Source organism: Rhinopithecus roxellana, chromosome 8 (genome assembly GCF_007565055.1).
Source record: "Rhinopithecus roxellana isolate Shanxi Qingling chromosome 8, ASM756505v1, whole genome shotgun sequence".
Lineage (NCBI taxonomy): Eukaryota > Metazoa > Chordata > Mammalia > Primates > Cercopithecidae > Rhinopithecus > Rhinopithecus roxellana.
The window spans coordinates 17,614,852-17,629,071 of record NC_044556.1 but is presented as its reverse complement, the minus strand read 5'-3'; the positions used below and the strand labels follow the sequence as shown (position 1 = coordinate 17,629,071).

General features: G+C 55.1%; 2 protein-coding genes across 2 annotated transcripts; one reads left to right on the top strand and one right to left on the bottom strand.

Moving 5' to 3' along the window:
• The first annotated feature begins 168 nt into the window (after positions 1-168).
• Positions 169-7,627, top strand: RAB3A (RAB3A, member RAS oncogene family). Its single transcript, XM_010386633.1, has 5 exons — positions 169-348; positions 1,480-1,707; positions 4,070-4,188; positions 5,624-5,748; positions 6,779-7,627. The coding sequence occupies exons 2-5, from the start codon at positions 1,480-1,482 to the stop codon at positions 6,967-6,969; spliced, it is 663 nt and encodes a 220-aa protein (XP_010384935.1). The 5' UTR covers positions 169-348; the 3' UTR covers positions 6,970-7,627.
• A 54-nt stretch (positions 7,628-7,681) lies between these two features.
• MPV17L2 (MPV17 mitochondrial inner membrane protein like 2) lies at positions 7,682-11,058 on the bottom strand. Its single transcript, XM_010386632.2, has 5 exons — positions 10,668-11,058; positions 10,119-10,289; positions 9,294-9,370; positions 9,061-9,189; positions 7,682-8,430 (listed from the first exon to the last, which is right to left on the bottom strand). The coding sequence occupies exons 1-5, from the start codon at positions 10,852-10,854 to the stop codon at positions 8,374-8,376; spliced, it is 621 nt and encodes a 206-aa protein (XP_010384934.1). The 5' UTR covers positions 10,855-11,058; the 3' UTR covers positions 7,682-8,373.
• Between the last annotated feature and the right edge of the window lie 3,162 nt (positions 11,059-14,220).

Below are 14,220 nucleotides of genomic sequence, written 5' to 3'. Positions count from 1 at the left end.
CGGAGTCGGCCCCCGCGCCGCTCCCGCCCCTACTGGATGCAAACTCTAGGCCCCGCCCCATTTGCGCGTCAATCTTCGTAGGAGCCCCGCCCCATCTGGCTCCGCGTGCGTCAATGGGCCACATCTCTACGCGCGGCTCCGCCTCCGGATGGCGTCACGGACTTATCTACATGTGAGGCCCCGCCCCTCCCTTTGCAGGACGTCACCGAGGACTGCAGGGGCCTGAGCCGCTGCCGCCGCCGCCACCGCACAGCCCCACATCAACGCACAGGGGGCCCCGTCACCGCCACCGCCACCGCCAAAAAAGTCACTGCCGCTAGGGTCGCCGTTGCATCGGTTCAGGGCAAGGTGAGCTCCTGGGCTGCCGGGTGTGCTCAGACTCCAAGCACCTGCATAACCTTCATTTGACTGATGGGTTGACTAGGGTTGAATGAGGGGAAGGATGCGGCGGTCGCGAGGCTAGGAATGGGTAGGGCCTGGGCGCCTCACTCCTGTCTGATCCTCACCACTAACCCCCCCAACCCCTCTGCTCTGCGGCGGAGGGGGAGGGGAGGCAAGCTCCTTGCGGGAAGCTGTGCGCGCGGGAGGCTTTTGCGTGCGCGTGCGCGTGGTGTGCACACGCGTGTGCGCGCCTGCCTGTGTCAGCAGGTCTGTGTGTACCCTTGCGTGTGTACCTGGATATGCTCGTGTGACCCCGTGGGGGTCTGGGCCTAAGTGTGTGCGTGTTGCACGCGCGTGGAGAAAGACGTGTGGACCGCCTGTGCATGCATGGCCCGTGCATACAAGCACGGGGATCCGTGTCCGTGTGGGTGATGTGCACACCCTGCATGGGTGGAGGGGCCTGTGCGCACGGGTGGTTTGGACATTTCTATAGGCGAGTCGGTGTGCAAACAGGTGTCTATGTCTTTGTCCTGTGCACCCCAGTGCGTTCACACACTCCTGTATGTACGGATGAGCGTGTTTGAGGCTGTGTGCACGTGAGCGTGTGCTTGCCCCGCCTGTATCATGTGATGCAGCGGCCTTGGCCGGAGCTCTCCGGCCTGGAGGTTTGGGGGAAGCAGGGGCTGCAGATGCGCGTCCTCGAGGGACCATGCACGCGGTGCACGTGGGGCAGTGCGGCCGGGTTCTGAGGACCATGAAAGATTGATGGGGGGCGGAGCCAGCTGCAGTCATCCCCTCTGGGCTCAGGCCTGGGTTTAGGGTTACAGCCCCACCTGGGGCACAGGCCTTTGGAGGGGGCTGCTGGAGTGTCCCCATCGGCTACTCTCTGAGCGCCTCCTCCGAAACGTCCAGGATTTCAAGGTCACAGGCTGCCCTCTGCTGGGGGCACCACCAATTAATACTGGGGTTCCTGATGGGATAAGGGTGTTCTCCATACACCGGCCGTATTCTGGAGCCCTCGCCATCCTCTGCCTGGGCTTGGGCACATGAGGATGGAGAGAGCCCCCCTCACGGCTCTCCTACACCCGGTATCCCCAGATGGCATCCGCCACAGACTCACGCTATGGGCAGAAGGAGTCCTCGGATCAGAACTTCGACTACATGTTCAAGATTCTCATCATCGGCAACAGCAGTGTGGGCAAGACGTCCTTCCTCTTCCGCTATGCTGACGACTCGTTCACGCCTGCCTTCGTCAGCACCGTGGGCATCGACTTCAAGGTCAAGACCATCTATCGCAACGACAAGAGGATCAAGCTGCAGATCTGGGTGGGTCCTAGCTGGAGGGCTCCTGCCTGGCTGGGTTGGATTCCTGTTCTTGGAAAAGCAGCCCCAGCCTTGTCTGTCTCTTTCCTGACTGGAGTCATTCACTTACACACTGGGCATTTATCAGGTGCCCACTGTATACCAGGGGCAGAAACAGACAGCAACTGGGTTCTCCCATAAGCGCCTAATCCCAGTCCCTCAGTTTCCCCATCTTCAAGTTCTTCCATGTATGAGGTTTCAGCTGGATCTTGGTCCCCATTCTCTTTTTTTGTTTGTTTTTTGAGACAGGGTGGTCTTACTCTGTCACCTAAGCTGGAATGCAGTTAAGTGATCACGGCTTTCTGCAGCCTCAACTTTCCAGGCTCAAGCCATTCTTCCACCTAAGCCTCTTAAGGAGCTAGGACCACAGGCACCTACCACCACGCCTGCTAATTTTTTTCTTTTTTGTAGAGACAGGGTTTGGCTATGTCTGCCCAGGCTGGTCTTGAACTCCTGGGCTCAAGCAATCCTCCCACCTCAGCCTCTCAAAGTACTAGGATTACAGGCATTAGCCACCCCACCTGGCCTTGTTAGTTTTAAGAGACAGAGCCTCACTCTGTTGCCCAGGCTGGATTTGAACTCCTGGGCTCAAGCAATCCTCCTGCCTCAGCTTCCCTAGTAGCTGGGAGTACAGGCGAGTGTCACTGAGTCCGGCTTCCTTTAGTTTTAAAACCTACAGTTATAATCTCTCCATCTTCGTTTGGCTTGATTTTTCTCCTTGGTGCTTGTCACTTTCCAATATAGGATACATTTATACTGTTCTTTTCTTTTCTTTTCTTTTTTTTTTTTTTTTTTTGAGACGGAGTCTCGCTGTGTTACCCAGGTTGGAGTGCAGTGGCGCGATCTTGGCTCACTGCAAGCTCCGCCTCCCAGGTTCACGCCATTCTCCTGCCTCAGCCTCCAAGTAGCTGGGACTACAGGCGCGCACCACCACGCCCGGCTAATTTTTTGTATTTTTAGTAGAGACGGGGTTTCACCGTGTTAGCCAGGATGGTCTCGATCTCCTGACCTCGTGATCCGCCCGTCTCGGCCTCCCAAAGTGCTGGGATTACAGGCTTGAGCCACCGCGCCTGGCCTCTTTTTTTTTTTTTAAACTGAGTCTCGCTCTGTTGTCCAGGCTGGAGTGCAATGGCACAATCTCTGCTCACTGCAACTTCCGCCTCCCGGGTTCAAGCAATTCTCCTGCCTCAGCCTCCTGAGTAGCTGGGATTACAGGCGCCTGCTACCATGCCCAACTAATTTTTGTCTTTTTAGTAGAGACCGGGTTTCACCGTGTTGGTCAGGCTGGTCTCGAACCCCTGACCTTGTGATCCACCTGCCTCGGACTCCCAGAGTGCCGGGATTACAGGTGTGAGCCACTGCGCCCAGTTTACACCATTATTTTCTATTTCCCACACTGGGTGTCACTTAGCAAGGGCAGGGATTTCTGCCCATCTTGTTAACAACTGTGTCCCCAGTGTCCAGTTCAGGGTATGGCAAAGATCAGTGCCCAGTCCATGTTTGTTTGTTTGTTTGTTTTTTGAGACAGAGTTTTCGCTCTGTCACCCAGGCTGGAGTGCAGTAGTGCAATCTTGGCTCACTGAAACCTCCGCCTTCCGGGTTCAAGCGATTCTCCTGCCTCAGCCTCCTGAGCAGCTGGGATTACAGGGTCTCACCACCACGCCCAGCTAATTTTTTTTTATTTTTATTTTTTTCAGTAGAGACAGGGTTTCACCATGTTGGCCAGGCTGGTCTCAACCCCTGACCTCAGGTGATCCACCCACCTTGGCCTCCCAAAGTGCTGGGATTACAGGTGTGAGCCACCGCTCCACCTGGCCCCCTGTTTGTTTTTTTGAGACAGAGTTTCACTCTGTCACCAGGCTGAACTGCAGGGGTGCAATCTCACCTTACTGCAACCTCTGAGCAACCCTCCTAGGCTCAAGCAACCCTCTCACCTGAGCCTCCTGAGTAGTTGGGACTACAGGTGTCACCACACCCTGTTAATTTTTGTATTTTCTGTAGAGTTGGGGTCTCACTATGTTGCCCAGGCTGGTCTGGAACTCCTGGGTTCAAGCCATCTGCCCACCTCAGCCTACCACAGTGCTGGGATTACAGGTGTGAGCCACAGCACCTGGCACAGTACATGTTTGTTGAATGACTCTGTAGAATAATGGAGCAATCAAATATTCCGAGCACTGGTGACCCAACCTGCTCTTCCTGACACTTTGTGCCCCTGGACAAGCTCCTACTCCTCCCAGGGGGGTTGAACTGGATGATATCAGAGCTTATTTTCTCTCCCAGGGCCTTATGTGTGGGTCCTCTCTGACCTTCATCTCTTCCTCCCTAGGACACAGCAGGGCAAGAGCGGTACCGGACCATCACCACCGCTTACTACCGGGGCGCTATGGGCTTCATTCTCATGTATGACATCACCAATGAGGAGTCCTTCAATGCAGTGCAGGACTGGTGAGTGCATCCCACTTGCTCTTTTTTTTTTTTTTTTTTTTCTTTCCTTTGAGAGAGGGTTTTATTCTGTCACCCAGGCTGGAGTGCAGTGGCACTATCAGGGCTCATTGCAGCCTCGACCTCCTCGGCTCAAGTGATCCTCCTGTCTCAGCCTCCCAAGTAGCTGGGACTATAGGTACATACCACCACACCTGGCTAATTTTTTGTATTTTTAGTTGAGATGAGATTTCATCATGTTGCCCAGGCTGGTCTTGAACTCCTCGGCTCAAGTGATCGCTTCTGGCCTTCCACACTCATTCTGGGGCCATTGTCTCTGAGCCAAACTTTCTTCAAAAAATAACAAATAAAAGGTAGGGGTCTGGGAAGGATTTCAGATGGAAAAGTAAAACTATAACCATGTAGAAAAAAATATCTGCAAGCATAGGGTGGAGAATATAGAGACTATAAGGAGAGTTGGCATGGTCGGGCGCGGTGGCTCACACCTGTAAACCCAGCACTTTGGGAGGCTAAGGCAGGTGGATCACCTGAGGTCAGGAGTTCAAGGCCAGCCTGACCAAAATGGAGAAACCCCATCTCTACTAAAAATGCAAAAATTAGTCAGACATGGTAGCGCATGCCTGTAATCCCAGCTACTTGGGAGCCTGAGGCAGGAGAATCGCCAAGATTGCACCATTGCACTCCAGTCTGGGTAACAAGAGCAAAACTCTGTCTCAAAAAAAAAAAAAAAAAAAAAAAGGAGAGTTGGCATAGGTTAGAGGTTGCAAACATTTCAATTTTCTGCTCAGAAGTAATAACTTTTTTTTTTCTAGAAATAATAACTTAAAAAAAAATTTCTGGGCTGGGCACAGTGGCTCACACCTGTAATCCCAGCACCTTGGGAGGCCGAGGTGGGTGGATCTTGAGCTCAGGAGTTCTAGACCATCCTGGCCAAGATAGTGAAACCCTGTCTCTACTAAAAGCACAAAAAATTACCCAAGGGTGGTGGCTCATGCCTGTAGTCCCAGCTATTTGGGAGACTGAGGCAGGAGAATCACTTGAACCTGGGAGGAAGAGGTTGCAGTGAGCCTAGATCGCGCCACTGCACTCCAGCCTGGGCAACAGAGCAAGACTCTATCTCAAAAAAAGAAAATTTCTGGGCTGGGTGGCTCATGCCTGTAATTCCAACACTTGAGAAGTCAAGGCAGACAGATACTCCAGCCTGGGCAACAGAGCCAGACTCTATCTAAAAAAAAACACAAAAGCAATAATGGGTCAATCAGGGGGTGGAGTGGGGTGAACGAGGGGCACACGGGGGGAAAGGATGGTGGGGAGGATGGAGGGCCAAGCTTCAGGGTCTTTCTCCCTCAGACAAGGACACGGGCTCCACACCAGCCCGTCAGGGTGGAGCTGGGATCCTCCAAGCAATAACCTGTCCCCCTCTCGCTGCATCCTATAGGTCCACCCAGATCAAGACCTACTCGTGGGACAATGCCCAGGTGCTGCTGGTAGGAAACAAGTGTGATATGGAGGATGAGCGGGTGGTGTCATCAGAACGTGGCCGGCAGCTAGCTGACCACCTTGGTGAGTGCCCAGCTGGGCCAGAGACCCACAAGGCCAGAAAAAGGACACTAAGAGAGGGGAGGGCTCACACCCAAGGTCTTACAGCTAAGCCAGGTAATTCACACTTTCTGCAAACTAGCCTTCATCCAGGAGCCATTTGTGTTGGAACCTGAGGGATGTGTAGGAGTTCACCATGCAGAAAGTTTAAGGATTTATTCTGACACTCATTGTCCAATGCTTTGTTGGGTGTTGCTGGGCTCGAGAGGCATCTAGGGAGGCCTCAAGTGATCCCTGAGGTGGAGGGAGGGGCCTGGATGAGAGGAGCCAGGCTTCCTGGAGTGGTGGGCAGTGGACTCTAGAACTTGGAAGAAGGGTCTTTCAGGCAAAGGAAGTAGCTTGGGCAAAGGCTTGTGGTGAGAAAGATCCTGTGTGTTTTGGTGATAATTTCACAAGACTGAAACATGAGGGTCAGCTGGAGGAAATGTAGCCGATCAGAGAGGGCCTCAACCATATGCTGAGAGGCTGGGACTCTTTGGAGGGCAATAGGGAGCCACAGAGGGTGTGTGAGCAGGGGGGAGGTCATGGCTGGATTTGAGTGTCAGAGGCTTCCAGGGCCAGTATATGGTGCTAGACGCTGCAGGGCATGTCTTGCCAGGTCCCTAAGGACAACGAGACACAGTTTTAGGAAGGAAGGGCAGGAGGCCAGGTGCGCTGGCTCACACCTATAATCCCAGCACTTTGAGAGGTGGAGGTGGAGGATTACTTGAGCCCAGGAGGTCGAAACTGCAGTGAGCTATGATCACGCCACCGTACTCCATCCTGGGCAACAGAGCAAGGCCCTGTCTCAAAAAAAAAAAAAAAAAGAAAAAAGAAAAGCAGGAAATGCAGCGCTGACCCAGTTCAACGTTGCTTCTCTGTGGGATTTGTCAGTACCTTCAATAAGCTGCTCGGCACTGGGAATCTCCAGGTGTTTCCTTTCCTCAGAGAAGCATCTCTAGGAGTTGGCATAGGGCGTGGCCAGGGTCCTCATCTCTGCCTTCCCTGACCACAGGGTTCGAGTTCTTTGAGGCCAGCGCCAAGGACAACATCAACGTCAAGCAGACCTTTGAGCGCCTGGTGGACGTCATCTGCGAGAAGATGTCCGAGTCGTTGGACACGGCAGACCCTGCGGTCACAGGCGCCAAGCAGGGCCCACAGCTCAGTGACCAGCAGGTGCCACCTCACCAGGACTGTGCCTGCTGAGAGCCACCCCACCCTTTCCCCTCTTCCCCGTCTTCCCCACCTTCCCCCAACTACCCGGGCCTGACCTGGCCCCTACCAGCCATGGGCACAAGACCCCTGCTCCTGACTTAGCCCGTCACCCTTATTTATTATTGTAGCTATTTATTTATTTATCGAAGATGTCCCCCAGGGGCCCGGGCTCCCCTGCCCACCCCAAGCCCTGCCCGTCCTGTACATATAGCCCTTTTCCCACTCAGCCGTGGTGTCTCGTGGCCCCGTGAACTCACCGCTCACCCTCCTAAACCCCCTTGCCTTTTTTTTAAATTCACCCCCAACCACAGTTGTCAGTTGTGAAGAGGGGGCCAGATGACACCCTAGAGCAGGCTGATCGGGCAATGGGAGGTGGCCAGGCCTGCCAGCCCCTCGGCTCTGCCGCAGTGGGCCGAGGCCGCTGTTGGGGGTTTCCCCTGTGCGGACCATGGGGGTCAGAGTCTGGCCTGCCGGGCTCCTCTCCCCCAGTTTTCTCTTTTGGTGGGGGGGTGTGCTGTGGGTATTCACCACCCTGGGACCCCTCCTCCTACCCACCAGACCTGTTCTGACCTCATGAGTGTCAAACGTGCCCCCTAGTTCCTTAGGAGATGTCAACACTACACACACCCAATAAAGCGAATGGACCACGTGTGTTCCTGTGAGCACCGGGCCCTGCCCACCCTGGTTTTGATCATCCACAGCATTTTCTTTTGTTATTTTTATTTTTCAATATAAATAGAGACAGGCTCTTGCTGTGTTGCCCAGGCTGGTCTCGAACACCTGGCCTCAAGCAATCCTTCCACCTCAGCCTCACGAAGGGCTGAGATTACAGGTGTGAGCCACTGCGCCCAGCGAGCACTTTCAATTACATTACAGAGATAATTTAATGGCATTTCCACAGTTCACGACCAGGGAAGGAAACACAGAGGCTGCCCGGCCCTGCCTGAAACTTTTGGGGGCCGACTCCAGGCCTGAGCCTGCTCTGAGGGGATTGGCCACATCCCCGCCTTAGCCCCAGGACCTGAGGGAGCTCTGGATTGGTGGCTTGGCCCAGAGCCAGGTGGATGGCCGTGTTGAGGGGTTGGGGCTTGGGACTGGTTGGCAGGGTGAGCCCCGTGCTGAGTCCCAAGTGGGACATCTTGGTCACAGGTCGTATGAGGTTCCTGCTGAGAAGGGCTAGGGGATGATCATCCATCTTCATGGGTGTGTTCCAGTTGGGGAAACTGAGTCCCAGAAGTGAGCTTGGAAAGGGTGGCTCAGCCCAATGCCCGGGAGCTGGAGTGGCGCTGGGACGTGGCCCCAGACCCGAGCTCGCTGCAGGAGCCCATTCCCCTTCTGGTAGAGGGGGTGGTCTGCCAGGAGTCAGTCTTGCATCTGGTCCCGGAGGTGGACAGTTCAGTCTGTTCGGGTGTCCAGGGCCACACAGCCTGGGGGTGTCAGAGGAACTGGGCTCTGTCCACACAAGACAAGGCATCTGGTCAGAAGCCTGGCTCATCCCTCCTGGTCCCTCCTAACTGAGCCCTATCCTACCTGCCCTTGGGCCAGACATCAGCCCTGCTCAACAGACATGGCAGGGACCTGGCTGAGGTTGCATCAGACAGTACAGAAGGGCTGGGTCTTTTTTTTTTTGAGACGGAGGAGTCTTGCTCTGTCACCTAGGCTGGAGTGCAGTGGTATGATCTCGGCTCACTGCAGCCTCTGCCTCCTGGGTTCAAGGGATTCTCCTGCCTCAGCCTCTCAAGTAACTGGGATTACAGGTGGGTACCACTAATTTTTTGTATTTTTAGTAGAGAAGGGGTTTCACCAGATTGCCCAGGCTGCTATCGAACTCCCAATCTCAGGCAATCCACCCGCTTGGGCCTCCCAAAGTGCTGGGATTACAGGCATGAGCCATGGTGCCCAGCCAGGGCTGGGTCTTAACGGCTAGTGAGGAGCTCTCTGCCAGCCCACTGTTGGGTAAGGGTTGTCTGGAGCACAGGAGACTCCCACCCTCCAGGGTGGCTGGCTACACTGCCACTTGGCGCTCACACGTGTAGCCCCCTGGGGAGTCCCCTGGGTGCCTGGTAAGCCCTCCACACTCACCCGGTACTTCAAGTACGACAGGTACGTGTCCCAGCCCAGCGTCAGGCCGTTGATGTAAGTGACTCGAAATTGGGGGGGCACGAAGAGGAAGTTCACGAGCTGTGCAGCAGGCCACACGCACCAGTCTGCCTGCGGGGAGAGGCGGGGCATGATGGGCGGGGCCGGAGCTGGGTGGGGGCGGAGCGTCCATGAAGGGGCGAGGCTGGACATGGGCAAGGGGAGGGTGCTCCCACCTTGTAGAATTCCCAGAACTTCTCCCGCAGCTCCTGGCAGCTCTCACCCACTGTCTGACCCTCCAGGCAGCCAAGGCCTGGGAAGGAAACCAAGAAATCAGAGTGTTAGAGGTCAGGAAGTACTGTTGAGATGACAAGATGGGCTGACGATGGAGGGTGCGGGGTTGGGTCCCTGAGAGCCCGCGCCCCCCACCCCGAGCAGAGGGACAGGGACTTTCAGATGGGATGGACAGAGAATTAGGGTAGCTGGTGTAGGGACAAAACAGAGCAAGTCAGTCCCAGTGAGCGACAGAGGTCATAAACATATAAACACGTGCCCCAAGAGACACACCCTGTAGTTGAGGCAGTTGTATTACTTTTCCATCACAGACCAGGAAGCCGGCCTGGGAGGTGGAGAATGAGAGACTCCTCTATTAATACTGCTGTCTTTACCGAGCCTAGGGCTGGCACGGTTGCACCTCATGAAGGCCAGCCTCAATTTCTCTTCCTTCAGGTCTCAGAGTCTTTGCATTAGCTGTTCCCTCTGCCCTCTGGTTCCCTCTTCACGTCTCAACTGAGTGTCATCCCCTTCTTTGGGAAATGCTCTCAACCTCCCGCCCAGGAGGGCCCCAGCAGATATTGTAGGAGGGACGAGGTCCCTCCTACACTCGCCAGCGTTCACATCGGCCGAGTCTGTCCCGTCCCCGCTGTGATCTGACTCCTAGTCCGGGACCACGCAAACAGGTGGCACATTGGAAATGCACCTCTGCATCCTTCTTAACACAAAGCTGGCTCCACCCCTCGCCACCTATGAGAGGCAAAGCCTAGGCTTAGGAGGTTCCTTACCCAAGAAGTACCAGACGCCCAGCAAGGGAGAGGCTACCAGCTGATCCACGAGGACCTTCTTGAGGACATTTGGGAAGCCTCGGAGGCCAGACGCAGGGAATAGACGGTCCAGCGACAGGTACCAGTAGTGCAGGAAGGGACCCATGCTGCAGCCCACCGCAAACATGCTCGCTATAAGAGTGTAAGTCAGGGGGCTGGGTTGGGCCGGCAAATTCTCCAGTCCACTCCCTCCCTCCCTGGCTAAGGCCTGGGTAAGTCCAATGCCATCCCGGAGCCTCAGCCTCACCGGGAAAACCGGAAGAGCCCACCCGTGCATTCTTCCACTACAAGCCCCACCAGCAGGCGCGGCTCCAGAGGCTCCTAGGTAGTGGGCAGAGACCCCCGGGGGTTGGGAGGTGATGAAGACCCAGGGCTGCGGCAGACAGACACCCGGGAAGAGGCGCGGTCCTGCGGGGGACTGAGGCCACGGGTCAGGGGTCACGGCCAGCAGTCGGGTATCGGGATCAAAGGTCGCCCGGGGTGAAGGGCTAAGTAGCGTGGCGTCCTCACCGGAGCGCCGCGGGTCGAAAACCTGGCCGGGCCGGGCACGGATCTCCCATGACTGGCGTATGCCATCACCGACCGCCATGAGCGCGCCGCAGCCCAGCGTGTTGGTGACGAGCAGCGCGCGGCCCTGGAATAGAAGCTGCCCCGCGGATAACAGGCGGCGCAGCCGGCGCCAGCCACCCCGCGCCATAGCCCTCAGGAGCCAAGGAATTCGCGCCCCGCTCTGCTACCGCCGCGCCGACCAGTCGCGAGTCACAGTCGATCCCAAATTGCCCGCCCCTCCGGCGTCCCGACCAATGCATAGGGAGCTTCAGTCCGCAGGTCCGCCCTGAGCCGCGCCGCGTCCACCAATCGCAGGCAGCCTCGGAGCGCCACATTGCCCGGCCCGAAGCGTATTGACGAATAAAAGGCAGGCGTTCTATCCCAAGGTCGATCTCCCAGTGACCGCCCGAGCTTCACAGACCAATCGGAAAAAAGAATTGCGTTACGTCCCGCATGCCGATTGGTAAAACTGCACTCTTGTTGCCCCGCCCCCTTCCGTGCCAGCCTATGGGAAACCGTCGCAGCTACCGAACCGCCCAGTACGGCACTGGCCAATCGTAGACCGGTGTCACGCGGGCAAATCAGTGACCGTCGTCCCGCCTCCCGCTTTGAGGTGTGACAATCTTAGGAAGTTACAACCCCTTCTGGCCTGGTTGGTTGCCTTCCGTATTTCCAGATTTTCCTGGACTTAACCAGAAGGGATGTGATCTGTGACCACGACAGCTACCGAGGTGGACTCCAATCCTGTAAAACACGTTCATGGAACTTGGGGTGGGGTACAGTTCTGCTGCGGCTCAGCCCAGTTGGAGCCCGGTCCAGAAAATGACCTTGGGCCTGACCTTGACTGGTTCTCTTATCTCAGGTTTCGAATAATGATAGTAATTGAAGTGTTAGTCACTGTTCTCGGCATACGATTCGCGTTGACTCCTTCCAAGCGAATTTGTGCTCTTACAGAAACAATTGTATCCTAATTATACCCTTCCCGTAGGGAAAAATGATTTTTTTCTTTTCTTCTTTTTTTGAAATGGAGTCTCGCTCTGTCACCCAGGCTGGAGTGCAGTGGCGCGATCTCGGCTCACTGCAACCTCCGCCTCCCGGGTTCAAGCGATTCTCGTGTCTCAGCCTCCCAAGCAGCTGAGATTACAGGTGTCATGCGCGTCCGTGTGAAGAGACCACCAAACAGGCTTTGTGTGAGCAACATGCGTGTTTATTTCACCTGGGTGCAGGCGGGCTGAGTCTGAAAAGAGAGTCAGTGAAGGGAGATAAGGGTGGGGCTGTTTTATAGGATTTGGGTAGGTAAAGGAAAATTACAGTCAAAGGGGGGTTGTTCTCTGGTGGGCAGGAGTGGGGGTCACAAGGTGCTCAGTGGGGGAGCTTTTTGAGCCAGGATGAGCCAGGAAAAGGAATTTCATAAGATAATATCATCGCTTAAGGCAAGGACTGGCCATTTTCACTTCTTTTGTGGTGGAATGTTATCAGTTAAGATGAGGCAGGGCATTTGCACTTCTTTTGTGATTCTTCAGTTACTTCAGGCCATCTGGGCATAGACGTGCAAGTCACAGGGGATGTGATGGCTTGGCTTGGGCTCAGAGGCCTGACAACAGGCACCGGCCACCATGACCAGCTAAGTTTGTATTTTTGGTCTAGACAGCGGTTTTGCCATGTTAGCCAGGCTGGTCTCGAACTCCTGACCTCAAGTGATCCACCCACCTCAGCCTCCCAAAGTGCTGGGATGACAGGCGTAAGCCACCACAACTGGCTTGAAAAGTGATTTTCAATGGAAACCCCTATGCATTCTCTACTAGAGTAGCAAACTACTGCTTGTGGGTTGTTACCTGTTGAAGGTGTCCAGGTTCTTGGCATCTTGAACAAAGAATTGAACAAAGTGCACAAACAACAAACAGGGGCTCAACTTTGCACCCCTACTGTCACCTACCTGGGTGTACTCCTCACACCCACTACGAAAAGCCTCACGGCAGATAGAATTAGCCTCATCAAAACTCTCCAGCCTCCTCAGGATGCGGAAGAGATCTTGTCTTTCCTAGGACTGGTAGAGTATTTCAGGCATTGGATTCCCAACTTCGGGGTCTTAGCCAAGCCCCTCTACCAGGCTGCCAAGGAGACACCCACTGGACCGCTGTCCGACCCCTCCTTGGTTGCCAACTCTTTCAAGAAGCTTCAGGACTGTCTCCTTTCTGCCCCTGCTCTCTCTCTCCCCAACCCCCTTCGGCCCTTTCTTCTATTCACCCAGGAGCGCCAGAAGGTAGCTACTGGCCTCCTAGCCCAGCCGGTTGGATCCACATACCAGGCTGTGGCCTATTTCTCCAAGCAGTTAGACCCCACAGTCCAGGGCTGGTAACCTTGTCTGGGAGCCCTGGCGGCTGCCACAGAACTTACCCAAGAGGCCCTCAAGCTTACCTTAGGGCATCCTCTCACAGTCTACTCTTCTCACCGGCTGTCAGATCTCATCACACACAAGTGTCTCAGCCATCTCACCCCATCCCGGCTTCAACAGTTCCACCTGCTATTCATTGAAAACCCTCACATCACTCTCACCACCTCACCTCCTCTAAATCCTGCTACCCTCTTGCCCACTCTAGGATACGATTCCGCCCCCACACATTCCTGCCCAAAAGTTCTCACCACCCTGCCACCCGCCCGCCTTGGTCTTTCCGAACAGCCATTAGAACACCCAGACCGTACCCTGTTCGTAGACGGGAGTTCTGTCTTAACCCCCAATGGACGCCGACAGGCAGCATACGCTGTTGTAACAGCAATCCAAACGGTTGAAACCAGGCCCTTGCCTCTAGGCACCACCTCCCAGAAGGCTGAACTCACTGCCCTTACCCGTGCCTTACTTCTCTCCGAAAGGCAGACGCTTAATATCTATACAGACTCTAAATATGCTTACCTTATTGCACTTACTCACTCTATTCTCTGGCAAGAGCGCGGGTTTCTTACCACCAAAGGGACGCCAGTAGTCAATGGACCACATATAAAGAGGTTGCTTGATGCTCTCCAGGCCCCCGAAGAGGTAGCCATCATCCACTGCAAAAGCCACCAGCATTCTAAGGACCCTGTGTTGCACGGTAACAGCCTAGCTGACTCCACCGCACGGGCCACTGCCCTCACTTCCTCCCCTCCCCGAGCGCCTTTACTCTTTCTTTCCCCCACTACTCTTCCCAGGAAATTGAAACCCTGATGGCCCACCCCAGTGTTACCCAAAACAAGGATGGCTGGGTGTTCATTGACAGCTGAATAGCGCTCCCTGAGACTCAGGCAATACATACACTAACCGACATACACCGCTCTCTCCACATAGGACCCAAGGCTATGTATAACTTCCTAGAACCCATCTCTCACCTTCCCTCACTGCAGGCCCAAATTAAGAAAGTACATCAGCAATGTGCCACCTGTTCGGCTACGAACCCCCAAGGTAGGCTCAGACACTCAGGGCCTACTCATCAACTAAGAGGCCACCAGCCAGGAGAAGATTGGCAACTTGATTTTACCC